The sequence below is a fragment of the Podarcis cretensis genome, assembly GCF_951804945.1.
Source record: "Podarcis cretensis genome assembly, chromosome: 8".
Taxonomy (NCBI): Eukaryota; Metazoa; Chordata; class Lepidosauria; order Squamata; family Lacertidae; genus Podarcis; species Podarcis cretensis.
In genome coordinates this window covers 83456336-83474576 of record NC_137177.1, presented here as the reverse complement: position 1 = coordinate 83474576, position 18241 = coordinate 83456336, and the positions used below count along the sequence as shown (strand labels likewise).

The 18241-nt window shown below is 44.4% G+C and overlaps 2 protein-coding genes across 2 annotated transcripts in view; one reads left to right on the top strand and one right to left on the bottom strand.

The window, feature by feature from the left end:
* The window catches only part of FAM131C (family with sequence similarity 131 member C), a 71743-nt gene that overhangs the window by 31075 nt on the left and 22427 nt on the right, over nucleotides 1–18241 (bottom strand). The window lies entirely within an intron of this gene.
* The window catches only part of CLCNKB (chloride voltage-gated channel Kb), a 43607-nt gene that overhangs the window by 13518 nt on the left and 11848 nt on the right, over nucleotides 1–18241 (top strand). Inside the window, exons 5-9 of the mRNA XM_079986937.1 lie at nucleotides 453–592; nucleotides 1789–1866; nucleotides 3161–3239; nucleotides 4819–4944; nucleotides 6615–6699. Coding sequence (XP_079843063.1) covers nucleotides 453–592; nucleotides 1789–1866; nucleotides 3161–3239; nucleotides 4819–4944; nucleotides 6615–6699 — 508 coding nt within the window. The remainder of the gene's footprint in view (nucleotides 1–452; nucleotides 593–1788; nucleotides 1867–3160; nucleotides 3240–4818; nucleotides 4945–6614; nucleotides 6700–18241) is intronic.

Sequence of the window (18241 nt, the reverse complement as noted above, 5' to 3'; positions counted from 1 at the left end):
CAGCGTGATGAAGCTGCTCTGGCGAGCCAGCACCAGCGCAGCACACGGAAACGCCGTTTACCTTCCTGCTATAAAGCGGTACCTATTTATCTACTTGCACTTAGGGGTGCTTTCGAACTGCTAGGTGGGCAGAAGCTGGGACCGAAAGACGGGAGCTCACCCCGCCGCGGGGATTCGAGCCACCGACCATATGATCGGCAAGTCCTAGGCACTGAGGTTTTACCCACAGCGCCACCCACGTCCCTTCAGTCCAGACTTAAGCTCAGGCAAACAAAGGCCACTGAATACATAACAGGCCTCCTGTGAGGTGGGCCAGGGCGAAGGTTGTTGGGTGGGACCAATGCAGAAAGAAAAGAGGCAGATCCTGCTCAGGAAGCCACCAGGAACATCTTCCTAGACTGGCTGGAGGTCCTAAAACAACCTGGAACCTCCTCCCTGTGTGCTCCTTCCAGGTTCCGGCATTCCTGAGCTCAAGATCATCCTGACGGGGGTCATCCTGGAAGAATACCTGGCCATCGAGAACTTTAGCGCCAAAGTCGTGGGCCTGACCTGCACCCTGGCATGCGGAAGCACCATCTTCCTTGGGAAAGTCGTAAGTGACCCGTTGGTCGGTCAAAGGGAAGCAACCCATGGCCTCTAGGCTGCAGAGCTCTTCTTCACCGTTTACACCAGGCATCCCTAACCTGCGGCCCCTCCAGGTGTTTTGGCCTACAACTCCCATGATCCCTAGCTAACAGGACCAGTGGTCAGGGATGATGGGAATTGTAGTCCAAAACATCTGGAGGGCCGAAGGTTGGGGATGCCTGGTTTACACCCTGTGGCTGTTTGCAAAGAGGCTCACACCCCAGCAGCTTTAGAGCAAGGTAGCTTGGGTCTAGGAGAGGAGGCGAGTTGCAGGCCTGCAACTTTTGCCTCCAGGTCCACTGAAGAAACTTGGGTCAGTGGACCATGTCACCCTCTGCAGGAGATACACCAGATTCCTACAGAATCATAAAATTGTAAAGTAGAAAGGGATTGCAATAATAATAATAATAATAATAATAATAATAATTTATATCCCACCCATCTGGTTGGGTTTCCCTAGCCACTCTGGGTGGCTTCCAAAATAATAATAATAATAATAATAATAATAATAATGTGATAAAACATCAAACATTAAAAACTTCTTTATACAGAGCTGCCTTCAGATGTCTTCTAAAAGTCAGCTAGTTGTTTATTTCCTTGACATCTGAAGGTAGGGCGTTCCACAGGGTGGGCATCACTACCAAGAAGGCCCTCTGCCTGGCTCCCTGTAGCTTCACTTCTCGCAGTGAGGGAACTGCCAGAAGGCCCTCAGAGCTGGACCTCAGTGTCCGGGCTGAATGATGGGGGTGGAGACGTTCCTTCAGGTATACCGAGGCCGTTTAGTGCTTTAAAGGTTAACACTGACATTTTGAATTGTGCTTGGAAACTTTCTGGGAGCCAATGTAGGTCTTTCAGGACCGGTGTTATACGGTCTCGGCAGCCGCTCCCACTCACCAGTCTAGCTGCCGCATTCTGGATTAGTTGTAGTTTTTGGGTCCCCCTCAAAGGTAGCCCCACATAGAGCGCATTGCAATAGTCCAAGCGGGAGATAACCAGAGCATGCACCACTCTGATGAGACAGTCCGCGGGCAGGCAGGGTCTCAGCCTGCATACCAGATGGTGGTTCACCAATCTCCTGCAATGTAGGAATCGCAGCCCAAGCATCCCTATATAATTGTAGAATCCCTTCCTCTACTAATCTGCCCTCCTCTTGTCTTCCCCCAGGGGCCTTTCGTTCACCTATCCAGCATGATCGCTGCCTACTTAGGGAAGATTCGGACCAGTGTCTCTGGGGAATATGAGGTAAGGAGCAAAGGGACAGCCACCCCCCACCAAGGCTAAGGGGTGGAGTGGGCCTGCCCAAGCATTCCTTCACTAGATTGATAAATGTAGATTCATTGTCCCTCTTGACACCTTCCTACAGTCACAACCAGGGTGGCTGAAGAGGTGATTTCTGCCCCCACAAAATAACCACCCCACCGCATTTTCAGTGGGTGCTTTTGAGGCAGGGGAGACAGAGGAGAAATTCGAGTCCATTGACGTTAGAGGTGAGTCCAGAACAATACGCATGTTAGGAGCTCGTCCTACACTCAAGTAGGACCCCAGTAAAGACACATGCCCAACTGGCATGTTCTCTCCCTCCTGGTCGATCGTTCGGGATCTTCAAAAGCTTTATTCAGCCCGAACATCACAGCAACCGATGCCTATTGACACCGGCACACCTAGGGATCCGCAGAGTCTTCGCAACTTGCGTGACAGGCCTCAGCAACTCAGCATTTTGGTTAATCTACTTTATTTGCATATAAACACACATGGAGCACTACAACATGGCTCCCTCTCTCTCTAGCATCAGACAGCAAAGAGAAAAAGAACAAAGAACAATAGTCCCACTTCACGGAACACAGTAACACAAACATCCTGTCACTTCCCACTCTGTGGAGTCAAAACATATACCATCATGTGACAGACAAAAATCCCATGACTGCAATCATGGAGCAGGAATTCTAACAACGCAAACCTAAATTGCAGCCATCCTCTGAAATTTGGACCTTTCCAAATTTTGCAAGGCAGAGTCAGGTGTACAGAAATGCATAGAACCAGGGCAAAGTGTACATAAAGAGCATGCATTGGGGAAAAGCAACATACACAAATGTGTTATATTAAGAGAAATTGCTTTGCAAAAAAAAAAAAAAAATGTGTACATTAGGCAAAATCACACACACACACACACACACACACACAGATGAGCCTATCAGGAACTAGGAACAACATTCGCACTAGAATGTTGCAGATCTCATTTATTTTATTTTTCAAAAATCACTAACTAATGTTGAAATGAGAACTGGATTTAAGAGGTTGAGAAATGATAAACAGAGAGGAACCGGAAGGAATGGATTGTCTCCCCCAATCTTTGCTCAGTTTAATAATCTGAGCACAGAGCTGGAAAGGGGTCAAACTGGAGTGGCTCCTGCTGGCTTGGAAGGCAAATGCAGCACTCAGCACCCATTCTGGAGCCCTGGGGGGATTCATGCTCAGCCGTGCTGGCTCTCAGGCAGATGCAAGAGGCACTTAGCAAACGGATCTCTCTTCCTCCTAGAATAAGAGCAAACAGAACGAGATGCTGGTGGCTGGAGCGGCTGTTGGAGTGGCCACTGTCTTCGGGGCTCCCATCAGCGGTAAGAGAAACAAGCACACAGACCAGCTAAGCTTCGCCCTACCCCGTGGGTCAGATTCAGTAAACCTAGCTGGCAAGTGGCTTGCAAAGTTTACAGAGCTTGGAGTTTGTGCGTGTTTGGTGAAAATGCTTTGTGTCGCGCTGTCAAGCAGCTCATGTCTAAAGCGGCAAACCGGTGGTCATTGGGGGAAGGGGGCTGTGTTGGCGAGGGGCCTGCAAAAACCACACCTCTCCACTCTGGTTTGAAATGGGTAAGAGACCCCCCACAGCTCTGGGCAGCGAGACAAGGTATGCAGACTCCTCTGGGTGCCTCAGCTGAGGGATCCAGTCACGGCGGTGGAGGAAGTCAGTGGCAGAGCACAGGAGGCGACAAACAGCAAACTGTAATAAACAGAAATCTGCCCTTATTCCCTTTTGGGGGACACAAGAGTCCTTATAGAGTCCTTTGTAGCTTCTCCATCGGTCGGAGAAAATAACAGAGGCCAACCAGAGAATATTGAGAAGCAAAGCAGCTAGTAAGCCTGATCTTTATTGATCTGTTGCAACAGGGTGCTCCCCTCACACACAGGAAAGGAGGAGGAACCCAGAACAAAGGTGTGCCCGCCCTTATATAGACATTTTAAATTGCCTGCCCTGGAGTCCAAGACCACCCCCAGAAATATCATACCTATATCACAGAAAGGGCAGTCTACAACAGAAATCTGAGTGCATTGTTTATCTCCTGCTGGCAGACCTGTTAATGGTCACTTAATTGGATACCCTGGGGAGCCTGGCCAGTCTTTTGTAATGAGAAATACTTAGTTCCTGAGCCAGATCACAGGCTCACCCTTTTCATACACAGACATACCGGTACTCTTAAGACAGGATTTGTGAAGGAGTAGACAATGGGGAGGCTTTTCGATTTTCCTTTGACCTTGCAGAGAAATGTTTGAGGTCAATTGAGGTCAAAGTCCTGAAACCATTTGGGAGGGACAAAATGGTTTCAGGACTTTCTGTGGGGTTTCAGACATGTGGTTTATATATCAATGTACATGCTTGACGGCGTACAGCTTCCGGGTCATGTGGCCAGCAGGACTAAGCCGCTTCTGGCGAACCAGAGCAGCGCATGGAAATGCCGTTTACCTTCCTGCCGGAGCGGTACTTATTTATCTACTTGCACTTTGATGTGCTTTCAAATTGCTAGGTTGGCAGGAGCAGGGACCGAGCAATGGGAGCTCACCCTGTTGCGGGGATTCGAACTGCCGACCTTCTGATCGGCAAGTCCTAGGCTCTGTGGTTTAACCCACAGCACCACCTGCATCCCATATATATATATATATATATATATATATATATATATATATCCCATACACACACACACACACACACACACACATCACCTTAATTTTTTTATTTCAAAACTTGATGAGTTTCTTGTCTATGGTTTCTCCCAACTTTGAAGGCATCAATGCATCTCCTTGCCAAGGCACAAGGGAGCCTAGGTGCGCCTCTGGTCGGGGCATATTGGCTGCCAGTTGCTGACCTCTGCCTTACCTGTTTTCTTCACCTGCCCATTCTCCTCCTAATCTGGTCCCACCCAGGGGTCCTCTTCAGCATCGAGGTCGTGTCCTCCCATTTCGCCGTCCGGGACTACTGGAGGGGATTCTTCTCAGCCACTTGCGGGGCCTTCATGTTTCGCCTGCTGGCCGTCTTCAACAGCGAACAAGGTGAGGAAGCTGAGCAGAGTTGCTGGGGAAGTGCAAAGCAGGTGGGAGGAGAGAAACTCTTGCTTCCAGTTTGCTCTGCAGTGTTGGGCGCCCTGGCCAGCGTGCTCATCCACATAGTAAACACCTCTGCCCACCTGCTGCTTTTTCTGGCAAGCTAAGCACAATCTTGGGCTCTTATCTTGCATGGGCTGGAAATAGATTTGATGGGGGGGGGGTTGCTGGGAGACAGCAGTTTAAGCCTCACATGTGGAAATAATAATAATAATTTATTTATACCCCACCCATCTGGCTGAGTTTCCTCAGCCACTCTGGGCGGCTCCCAATCAAGTGTTAAAAACAATACAGCATTAAATATTAAAAACTTCCCTAAACAGGGCTGCCTTCAGATGTCTTTTAAAGAGAAGATAGCTGCTTATTTCCTTCACATCTGAAGGGAGGGCATTCCACAGGGCGGGTGCCACCACCGAGAAGGCCCTCGGCCTGGTTCCCTGTAGCTTTGCTTCTCGCAATGAGGGAATCGCCAGAAGGCCCTCAGCACTGGACCTCAGTGTCTGGGCAGAACGATGGGGGTGGAGACGCTCCTTCAGGTATACTAATATTCTAAACTGACCACAACTGCCCTGGAAAGAGATGACTGAGCAATTGTGGCGACCTTGTCGGAAGTGCCGAACCCTTGCTGCAAAATGGAAGGGAAACTAGGGCTGCCATATGCTTGAAAATGGCGTCTGGGCAGATTTTTGCAGAATCGGCAAAATGTCTGGGGAAACCCCAATGTATGGCAAGTAGGATGTTTGTTTGTTTTAACTTTAAAAAACCCTTTAAAATCCCAAAAATGTTTGATTCCCCACCCACCCCTAAAGGAAAAAAAGCTCAACAACTTTTGTCCGGATTTTCACTTTTGCGAATATGGCAACCCTAGTTAAACAGGCTACGTGTGTCCCCCTCCCTGGAACCCCTTCCCTTCCCTTCCTCACCATTTTCCCCATGCAGTGGAGGATGGTCTATGTGTGCAAAGGGGGGCTTTGCTCCACCAATCTCAGTCTTCACCCCTCCAGGCCCACCTGCCTGCCTGCCTGCCTCCCTTTCCCAAAGGGTCATCTAGTTCTACTGCTAGTTCATCTACCTACTGCTGGGCTCCCTGCCTCCCGCCCTACCAGCCACCACCAATGCTGCGTGAAGATGTTTCCAGAGCAGGGTTTCCCAAACTTGTCTGATTTTGGACTACAACTCCCAGCATCCCTAGCTAGCAGGACCAGTGGTCAGGGATGATGGGAGTGGTAGTTCAAAAACAACTGGAGACCCCAGTTTGGGAAACCCTGGACCTGGATGTTGGTGATGGAGGAAGGCTCTCTGGGGACAAACCTCAGCAGCCACGGTGAGCAGGTGATGGGTGCTAAACAATGTGGCTCGCTGGTTCCCCTGCCTGGCTGTGCAAGAGCAAAGTGGGGTTTGGCCCCAAGCAAATGGCCTTCTGCAAATGTTGGCCATCGGTGGGGTGGGGGGCTTAAGCGAGACGGGGGAGAGAAGAGGGGAAAGTGAGAAATTGGGGAAGGGGGTCTTGGGTGGAAGGAAAGTGGGGGGGACACACAGATAGACGTGGAAGGGGGCTTCTATTTTTGTGGGCACCCCTGTTTTGTGTTTAAAACACCTCGCTTTTTCTCCTTTCCCAGAGACCATCATGGCTCTTTTCAAGACCAGCTTTAAGATTGACTTCCCCTTTGACCTGCCAGAGACATTCTTCTTCATGTTCCTCGGGTGAGATGGGTGAGGGATTTTGGGGTCAGGTCCACCCCATATATTTAAAGCATCCCCTCAATAATTCTGGGAACTGGAGTGTGCTGTTATAGGGAAAACTAGCGGGGTTGGCTTTTGCTGCCCAACTCCTGAAGGGACTGAGTCCCCTAAGTCAATGGTCGGTCAGAGATGAATGGATGGAGGCAAGATCCATAGAAAGCAAGGGGGATCTTTATTTTTCTGTTGCAACAGAGTTCCCTCCTCTCTTTGCAAGGAGGTAGGTGAAACCCAGAACAATGGTGCACAAGCCCCTATAAAGACTTTTGAAATTGCCCACCCTGTACCCCAAGACGCCCCCCAAAAAATCATATATATATCACAGAAGTGGTCCCCAGCAGATATTTGAGAGTGTTGCTTCTCTCCTGTCTGCCAGGATACCTAATAAATGCCTTAAAGGTAAAGGTAAAGGGACCCATGACCATTAGGTCCAGTCGTGGCTGACTCTGGGGTTGCAGCGCTCATCTCGCTTTATTGGCCAAGGGAGCTGGCGTACAGCTTCCAGGTCACGTGGCCAGCTTGACTAAGCCGCTTCTGTCGAACCAGAGCAGTGCATGGAAACTCCGTTTACCTTCCCGCCAGAGTGGTACCTATTTATCTACTTGCACTTTGAAGTGCTTTCGAACTGCTAGGTTGGCAGGAGCAGGGACTGAGCAACGGGAGCTCACCCCGTCGCGGGGATTTGAACCGCCGACCTTTTGATCGGCAAGTCCTAGACTCTGTGGTTTAACCCACAGCGCCACCCGCATCCCGATAAATGCCTTACTTGGTTGTATTTTCTGGGTAGCCTGGCCATTCCTTTGAGATGGTAAATACTTTAGTTCCTGAATCTCTTACTGTTACGGCAAAAATCTGGGTGCGAGGATGCTCTGCCACCCAGCTCATCGGACTAAGTCCGTGGGTCCCTGCGGAGGAAAATGAGATCAGCCGGAGACAGGAGCAAACAGCAGAAGATCCAAGTTTATTGCGCAACAGGTTCAAGGCAAGATTGAACAGTGAGAAAGGGGTGACATGAGTTTTTGAAACTCCCTCCATGTCCCAGAATACAGTGCAAAACACGTCATGAATACATTAAAGAGAGGTTTGGTTACACAGATTACATCATGAATATATTAAAGGGAGGTTGGGTTACACAGATTAACATATGGAGGAGGGAGGGGGGAATATGCAGAGCTGGAGATATGCGCAGATAAACACTTCCTGGGGATGAGAAAACAATGGTCCCAAATATGCATAGTCTGCTACCTGACATTGCCTGGAGGAAAGGCTGATCAGAGCGATTTGACAGGATTAGGGTCTTAACACCTTGCTGGAGGGATTATGCTGGACAGGGGGGGGGTGATGGAGTCCTAGAGAAATTGAGCAAACTGGCACGTTGATTTTCTATGAATTTTATAGATTTTGGTCCCTTTTGACATTGACAATTGGAAATAAATTGATATATTGTAGCGAAGAAGAAGGTGAAGAAGACATGCCCCTCCCCTTCCGTATCAGTCCCCCATTCGGAGATAGATTTGCATTAAAGTTCTGTAAGAACTTGCAAATCTTTTCTCCGCACCCTAAATCTCGGTGAAGGTAGGGGTGCCGTGTGAGTGGGAATAGGCCCTAATGGAAAAGGAGGTGGGTTGAGCAGGGCAGCAAAGGAGGGAGCAACACGGACCAATACAATGTACATGCGTGTTATAGGTATACGCTAACTAATAACTTGGTATCTACCGTACCAGAGGTGTGGGTTTATGCAAACCTGAAAGGGACTTGCAAATCATGCCTCTTAAGGCCATTTGCAAGTATAGTAGTGCAGATAGCTGGATATAGGATATCACATAAAAGGACACCTGTCGTATTTTGTTTAATAGTGGTCTATGCTTTACATTTAGCAGGAAGGTCCACTACTGACTGAAAAAAATGCAGTTTGCTTTGTCCCCCGCCATTTTTGTGTTCTCAGGTGTCAATGTAGCTCTTCTATGGTCTCACAGTAGTGGCAATCCCTGGTGAATCCACTTAGGGCTTTCATATTAACCATGTTGCCTGGCATCCATCACAGCTGGCACAGGTTTGGACACGTCCTGAGGGAAATATCCTAGCCTTGGCCATTCCATGGGATTTTATTATTATAGGCTCTGGTCTTGCAGTCATGGGAAGTTGCTCACTTGCACATTAAGGACCAAAAGCTAATTGCAGCCTGGATACACTTGCCCAATTCAAACTGAGTCCAATTTGAATTTATCTTTCCCCATGGTTCTCGACTTCCCAAACCAATCAGTTAAAATAAAACCACTCTTAAAGGGCACTCGTCCAAATAAGTCAATTTAACTCTATAAGGGATTATTCCTGCTAAACCAAAGCATATATACCTTCCTGAAGCTTCTCCTTGGTAAAGTGAGTTTTAGCACATTTTTAAAATGGGTAGGGAAGTTGGCAGAGTGCCAGGTGAAACAACGAAATATGGTTATAAATTTATCTAAGTCTAAACATTGGACTACATAATAGCCTGATCTGTTAAAAGGCATAAAATGTATGAGGATCCTCCACTGGGGTGTAAGGAATAAGACATTAGACATAAAACACTTACACACAAAAATAGCCACAAAAATAGCCTCCCCATTTGTGGAAATGACACGCTGTCAGACACATTTCAACATTCCTACGTAATAACACATAATACAAAACAAACTAATTAAATATCAGTTGCATATCTTGAGACAATTGGGATATTTTATATATGTATCTTGAGGTTCAAAAGTCAGAAAATGTCCTTGTAATTCAACTCCACCCCCCGACAGTCTATATCCTTTGAAAGAGATAGCTGTGGCCACTTTGAAAACTTTGGTGTCTGTTGTTGTGGTGGCGAAGCTTTTCATTGGATCTGTAGTAACACACTTGTAGAAGTGATATCCTGTAAGGGCAGGGTGGACTTAAAAGACACAGTTAAAATAATAAAACACACACACAAACACACACAATGACCTATGAGGAACCAAAATAAATAAATGCTAAGACACAGAATTTTAAGAAATCCGAAGTAACAATGAAAATAAAAGAGTGTTTCTTGATGTGACAACATCGGCTAGAATGTTAATAGCAAAATACTGGAAAATGACTTAATGGCAATTTAAAGTTGTGCAAGTACCTTGAACTAGCCAAAATGACAGAATTAATAAGAAATGCTCAGGCAAAAGGTAAACAAATACCATTCCACAAACAATGTTCGATTAATTTCATAGACATCATGGAAAAACGGATTAAATAAATGGAAACAGATTATTTGTAACTTTAAAAGTGTCAAAGCCACAAAGAGATGGAAGTCACTACTACAGCAGGGATTTCACAGAACAGAAAGAAAGTTGTTGTGGGAGGAAAAAGGGACAAACACTTTGTTATCGGGGTTCACATATCCTGTTAAAAGGGAAAATTATTTCATGTGAGAAGCCTGACAGGAAATGCTGTTTCTAAAATTGCACATAAACAAAGTCTGTGACTTAAATCCCATTGAGGGGTGGAATGCTTTGATATTTACCTGTGAAAAGAATTTGGCATGTTAAGATTTCAAACTTGGGACACATTAAGGGTGATTTCTCTCAATGGTTCCAAGTTTTACATAAACCTCCTCTCCCCCCCTCTACAGTTCCCCCTCCTTCCTCTCTCTCTCTCTTTTTCCTATCTCTCTCTTTTTTTTTTTTTTTTAGCTGATCTAGTCTCTGTGCATGTGTGGAGTTCATGTCTCAGCAAATCTTCTATACTATTGAAATGTCGCATCTTTTGGCAAAATTAGAATTTGAATAAGGGAAGGGTAAGGAGGAGTAGATTTTAAAAGAGGGTTAGATTTAAAACAAAAAAGAGAAACTCAGCAATTGAAGTATTCACCAACAAAAGCTAGCAATTTCAGCCCTAGCAAAGCGACTGCTTCCTTTATGTACAGGAAAGGGCTAATATCCCTCTGGCCATTCGCGGAACAATGCCACGCCCTTATATATGGGGAAAATGGCCAGAGAGTCAGAATTCATAGGATTTATTTTTATTTTTTTTTAACATTCTAAGTTATTTCGGCCTTCCCATTTGCAGACAAAAATTTTTCTGCCCCTTTATTTACAGGATTGGTCAAGGCCCATATGTATTTGTATGTGTTTAAACTTTGAATTGACTTTAAAGTCTGATTTTTAAATAGTAGACAAAATTGATATTACCAGTTGTGCTTCAAAACATCACAGCTTCACCTCTCACCTTTTAAAACTAAAGAGCAAAGCTAGGCTGAATTTTAACTCCATCACCACACCAGAATTAAGAATTACCCTGCAATGCTTGCGGACACATGTCCTTCCACACAGCCACAAATTGGGAGAGTTGAAAGGGACCCTAGGGTCATCTAGTCCAACCCTCCAAAATATAGGGTTCACAGCAAGATTTCACAGCAAGATTTGTACTACCAAAGAGACACACACATACTTATGTACACAGGCACTACTGGGGAAGAGAGCACACTCAATGCTCCTATCATGTACTAAGGAAGAGGAAAATAAAAGTATCCAGTTTTATACAGAACCCTCTAAAGGAAGAACAGTTTCCTAAGATAAAATAGGAAGAGAATCTGGGAGAGAATATTTTATAAGCATAGGGTTATTTCAGTTGATATAACCACTCAAATAAAGCAAGAGGTGGGGTAAACATTTGCACCCTTCATTCTCATTTTGTCTTATTTAGGACTGATAAGGTCCAGCATGGCTTCCTTAGATTTAAATTTTGAAGCAAGCTTGCAGTTTAAACTATGCGCGCTTAAGAAAGGCAGTCTGTCAGAGACAGAAGGAACAGACAACACACATAACAGACAACATGTAAACATACATATTCTCATATATGTATTAACACACAACACACATAACAGACAACATGTAAACATATATACTCTTATCCTTTAGTTGGTTATTGCAAGGAGTTGAGCTGCTTCCTTTAGCTTCATTAAGTGAAATTAGTAGGAAGGTCCCACATGGTTTTAAGAGCCTCCTTGCCTCTTCAAACACCACCAGTTAACCAAACTGGCAGGGCTCACAATGCTTAGTTGACTGGGTACCCTTTTATATAAGCATGCGTTGTTGTTGTTGCTTTTGTTGTTGTTTTCTTTTGGGGGGGGATAGAGAAGGGAGAAGGAGAGGGGTTGATTAGGATTTGGGTAACTTGTACAGGGGGCTATAGTAAAGAGGGGTCTTTCGTCGCTTGGCGACTTCCTTAGTGGGTTTTTAAAGAGCTCTAGCTATCCGGTTCCTTATATTTCCTTCCTATTTCCTTAGTCAATAACCTGGGGTCCTTTTCCACTCTGCCGATCCTGCCCAATTCCTCATGGGCTATCCCTCCTGGCAACCTCCTACCTATCGCCACAATCTCAGGAAAAGGGGCCCTACTGAACGCCCGCGCCGTGCGGTGCCAGATCGGGTGATCCCTGGATAGAGTTTTGAACCGAAAATCCCCCTTGCTTTTGGGAGCAGGCTCACGCACGCTACACGTGGCACCGACCAGTGAGGCTGGGATTGATACAGAAAGCCAGACCCCTTCCTGCCCCCTCCGTAAGGGCGCTCGGGAAGTTCGGAAGAAGAATTCCAGACCCTTGCTTCAACTGAGAGAGTCCGTTGCGGGGAGTCGGCTATCTTTTCAAGCCGGGTCTCTCCGTCTTATTTTCGGACCCCCAATTGGTGCAGCTGACTGGAGGGTTTGAGAGGAGAAAGAGATAGAGCTCAGAACCCCCTTTGGGTCGAGCAGCAGTCCACGGTCTCTCTCACCAATTGGACCAAGAGACAGGCGAGAAGGAGCGATAGAGAGGAGGGCAGAGAATTCAGTTGCCAGGAGATTTCCACCCCTTTCCCACCAGTGCACTGGATTTTTCCTTTTCCTTATACTCACGTGTCTTCTATGATGATCCCGGGATTGATGAATAAGCCGGCTGGATCCCTCTTTGCTCCCCGGCTGAACTCCTGGGGCTTTCGATTACCGCCCGGAAGATGGCCGGGGGTCCAAAGGATCTTCCCAGGCAAAATGGCCTGGTGCCGGCTGAAGATTTCGGGGCCCCCGGTCAGCAACGCGGGAGTACCGCATGCCCCACGTTGGGGCGCCATCTGTTACGGCAAAAATCTGGGTGCGAGGATGCTCTGCCACCCAGCTCATCGGACTAAGTCCGTGGGTCCCTGCGGAGGAAAATGAGATCAGCCGGAGACAGGAGCAAACAGCAGAAGATCCAAGTTTATTGCGCAACAGGTTCAAGGCAAGATTGAACAGTGAGAAAGGGGTGACATGAGTTTTTGAAACTCCCTCCATGTCCCAGAATACAGTGCAAAACACGTCATGAATACATTAAAGAGAGGTTTGGTTACACAGATTACATCATGAATATATTAAAGGGAGGTTGGGTTACACAGATTAACATATGGAGGAGGGAGGGGGGAATATGCAGAGCTGGAGATATGCGCAGATAAACACTTCCTGGGGATGAGAAAACAATGGTCCCAAATATGCATAGTCTGCTACCTGACATTGCCTGGAGGAAAGGCTGATCAGAGCGATTTGACAGGATTAGGGTCTTAACACCTTGCTGGAGGGATTATGCTGGACAGGGGGGGGGGTGATGGAGTCCTAGAGAAATTGAGCAAACTGGCACGTTGATTTTCTATGAATTTTATAGATTTTGGTCCCTTTTGACATTGACAATTGGAAATAAATTGATATATTGTAGCGAAGAAGAAGGTGAAGAAGACATGCCCCTCCCCTTCCGTATCACTTACGCATATTGATATTTCGCTCAGCTTAACAGATACTTGCCAGACTATATTTGAAAAGGGAGGTGTAAGCCCCTACAGTCCAAAGACAATTGGAAAGCTTTTCCCATTTCCTTCTTCCTTGCAGAGAAATATATTTTTTATATATATATATATTTATTAAAATTTTTAAACATAATTGCAGAAATAAAAAACAATGAAACATATATCATAACATATTTTCTTAGCTTCATTGGACTCCCTCACGTCTCCCGCTCCCACTTGCATCATTGTCAATTCTTACCCGCAATTTATCATCTTGTTTACATTCTTGTATCCCATTCATTTAAAATATAATCTAATAATTCTCCCAAAGGTTTATATTTTTTCCTCAATCTCACTTGTCATCCTAATTCCATCTAGTTTAGTGGTGCTCAATTATTTATGATCTAGCATCCTTCTTAACATTCAACCAAATTACAATGCTTTTTAAAATAAATCTTAAATTTCTTCCAGTCTTCTTCAACTTTCTCTTCTCCCAGGTCTCGGATTCTGCCGGTCATCTCGGCTAGTTCCATATAGTCTATCAGCTGCATCTGCCACTCTTCCAGTGTGGGTAGATCTTGGGTTTTCCAGTGCTTAGCGATAAGTATCCTTGCTGCTGTTGTTGCATACATAAAAAATGTTCGGTCCTTCCTTAACACCTTCTGGCCGACAATACCCAAAAGGAAGGCCTCTGGTTTCTTAGTGAAGGTATACTTAAATACCTTTTTCAGCTCATTATATATCATTTCCCAGAAAGCCTTCACTCTAGGGCAAGTCCACCAGAGGTGAAAGAATGTTCCTTCATTTTCTTTACATTTCCAACATTTATTATCAGACAAATGGTATATTTTGGCAAGTTTAACTGGGGTCATGTACCATCTATATATCATTTTCATTACATTTTCCTTCAAAGCATTACATGCAGTGAAGTTCAACCCAATGGTCCACAACCTTTCCCAGTCCTCAAACATAATGTTGTGCCCATTGTCTTGTGCCCACTTTATCATAGCCGATTTAACAATTTCATCTTGTGTATTCCATTTTAACAGCAAGTTATACATTCTTGAAAGTACCTTAGTCTTAGGCTCTAACAGTTCTGTTTCCAACTTCGATTTCTCCACCTGGAACCCTAACTTTTTGTCATTTTTAAAGACTTCTTTAATCTGAGCGTAGTGTAACCAGTCTTGCACTTTATCCTTCATTTTCTCCAAACTCTGCAATTTCCAATTGTCTCCATCTTTTTCTAGTATTTCCCAATATTTTGGCCATTTGGCCTCCATATTGGGTCTTTTTCGGGCCTTAGCTTCCAGCGGTGAAAGCCACCTTGGAGTTTTATTTTCCAATAAGTCTTTATATTTTGTCCAGACATTAAACACTGCTTTTCTGACAATATGATTCTTAAAGGCCTTATTGATCTTAACCTTGTCATACCATAAGTATGCATGCCAACCAAAAGCATTGTTAAAACCTTCCAGATCCAGAACGTCAGTGTCCTCGAGAAGTAGCCAGTCTTTTAGCCAGCAGAAAGCTGCGGCCTCATAGTACACCTTTAAGTCTGGCAGGGCAAAGCCCCCTCTTTCTTTCGCGTCAGTTAATATCTTAAACTTAATTCTGGGCTTTTTGCCCTGCCAGACAAACTTAGAGATGTCTCTCTGCCACTTCCGGAAGCACTCCGTCTTGTCCACAATCTGTAGTGTTTGAAACAAAAACAACATTTTTGGCAATACATTCATCTTAATAGCAGCAATTCGGCCTAACAAAGAAAGTTTCAATTTTGTCCAACTGTCTAAGTCTCTTTTAATTTCAAACCAACATTTTTCATAGTTATCCTTAAAAAGACTCAGATTTTTTGCTGTTATGTTTACCCCTAGGTACTTTACTTTTTTAACCACAGTTAGTTCTGTCTCTCTCTGAAACCGTTCTGACTCTGTATCTGTCAAATTTTTTCCCAACACCTTAGTTTTCTGTTTGTTTAATTTAAATCCCGCCACCCGACCAAAGTCTTGAATCAATTGTAACACTCTTTTCGTACTAGATTCTGGCTCCTGCAGGGTCAAAACTAGGTCATCTGCAAAAGCTTTAAGTTTGTATTGTTTCGCTCCGACCTGGATTCCTTCCACCAACCGGTCCCCTCTTATCATATTCAAGAGCACCTCCAGAACCGAAATAAATAGCAGAGGGGAAATGGGGCAGCCTTGTCGTGTTCCTTTTTCAATTTTAAACTCTTCTGTAACCACATTGTTAACTATCAATTTAGCTTTTTGTTCTGAATATATTGCATCAATCCCATTCTCAAAACCCCGTCCCACTCCCATTTCTTTTAAATTTCCCTTCATAAATTTCCAAGAGATATTGTCAAAGGCCTTCTCCGCATCTATAAAAATTAACACTGCTTTTGTATTTCTGTCTGTTTGCAAAAGTTCCAAAATGTCAATGATATTCCTTGTGTTAGCAAACAGGTGTCTACCTGGGAGAAAGCCTGCCTGGTCTTTATGAATTACTTCATTTAATACTTTTTTGAGTCTACTTGCCAAAACGTCTGCAAATATTTTGTAATCCACATTTAAAAGGGAGATGGGACGATAGTTCTTAAGTTGTGTCTTTTCGGCTTCCGATTTTGGTATCAATGTGATAAAAGCTTCTTTCCACGATTCCGGCGCCTTCTTCCCCTCCATAATTTCATTGCTGACCTCCATCAGTGGTTGTATCAGATAGTCTTTTAATGTCTTGTAGTACTTGGAGGTCAGCCCATCTGGCCCTGGGGATTTGCCCAATTGCATGTTCTGAATGGCTTGTTCAATCTCTTTTCGTGTTATTTTGCAATTCAGGATTGATCTATTTTCTTGTGACAATTTTATTAGTCCATTTTTTTCCAAAAATTGTTTAATCTCAACCTCATCTTGCGGCCCTTGAGTATATAATCTTTTGAAATATCTCTGGAAGCACTTTCTGATCTCCACAGGGTTCTGAATATTTCTTCCTTCAATTTCTAAATTTGTGACTGTATTTAGTTTTTGTCTCCTCTTCAACTGCCAAGCTAGCAGTTTCCCACATTTATTTGCCGATTCAAAAGTTTTTTGTTTCATTAATTTAATCTTCCACTCTATTTCCTGGTTTATCAATTTAGAATATTGTGCTTGATGAAGTTTGATTTCTCTCAGGGTCGGCTGTGACTTCGGATTTGATCTTAACTTCTTCTCCAATTCTTTGATTTTCTCCAATATCTTGTCTTTCCTCTCATTCTGTATCCTTTTCTTTACAGCATTCTGTTGTATCAAGAACCCCCTCATTACAGCCTTACTTGCGTCCCAGATAGTTCTTTTTTCCACCGTAGTGTTCATGTTTATCTCAAAATAGTCCTTCAAGGCTTTTTGGGCCTTCTCAACAATCTCCTGATCTCTAAACAAATTGTCATTCATCTTCCATCTAAAGGAGCCGGTTGGTAGTAGTGTCATGTCCATCTTCGTTGCATTATGGTCGGTGCAGGTCTTTGGGCAGATTTCCACCTTTCTGACCTTGGGTGCCAGACCTCTAGTTATCCATATTTGGTTGATTCTTGTCCAAGTCAGCTGGGCTTCAGAGAAAAATGTTCCCTCTCTTCCCAAGGGGTTCTTCGTTCTCCAAATGTCAATTAAGTCCATATTGTCTGTCATTTCAAAAAAAGTCTTTGGTAGTCTGCCGTCCTTTGTAACATTTTGGCTTTGTGACTTATCCATGTTAGTTGATACGACCCCATTCATATCTCCCATCATAATGATGTTGTCATAGTCCAGATAATCCAGCATTGTCTCATGCAACTTCTTGTAAAATTCCGATTTCCCTTCATTTGGTGCATAAATTCCTAATAACAAAATCTTCTCTCCTTGATGTTGTATCTCAATTGCTAAAATTCTTCCATGTTCATCTTTAAATAAGAATTTGGGTGACAGGCTCTCTTTTGCATATATCACCATGCCTCTCTTCTTTACTCTGTCCGAAGATATAAATTCCTGACCAAGTCTTTTGTTTATTAACACTTTTCTGTGGAGCCTAGTCACATGTGTTTATTGTAGGCAAATGATATCCAATTGTTCCTTTTTTAATATGTGAAAAATTTTCCTCCTTTTTTCCGGGATGTTACAGCCATTTATATTCCAACTCAAGAGTTGCAGAGACATCCTGAATTAGTCTGATTATTTTCCTGGGGGTGGTGTCTTGTTCACTGGATCTTCAGGTTCTGAGGGTGCAGGTACCGCTGGTGCTCCAGACCCAGAGGGTAATTCAATTCCCTTTTGAAGGTCCTCTCCGTATGCAGTCAAAAATTTATCTCTGTCTTCCAATGTTCTGATTTTAACCTTCTTCCCTCTAAAAGTGAAAGATACTCCTTGGGGAAATTCCCACCTGAAGATAATTGAGTTGCTCCTCAACAATTTGACCAGTTCAAGATAGTCAGATCTAAGATCCAACAGTTGTTTAGGAATGTCCTTGTAAATTTCAATTCTTCTGTCCGAAATGTCCAGTGACTTTCCGTAGTGTAGGCCCAAAATCTTATCCCTTTCCTCCTTTGATCTCAATGTTATCAAACAGTCTCTGGGCTTCTCTTTCTTTACAAGTCTTCCAAGCCTGAAGGCTGATACGATTTTAAAGTCCTTTTCCTCTAAATTCCAAAACTTGGAAAACTCTTTAGTCAGGAACTCAGCTAAGTTGCCTTCTTCCGCTTCTGGTATCGACCTTATCCTAAGGTT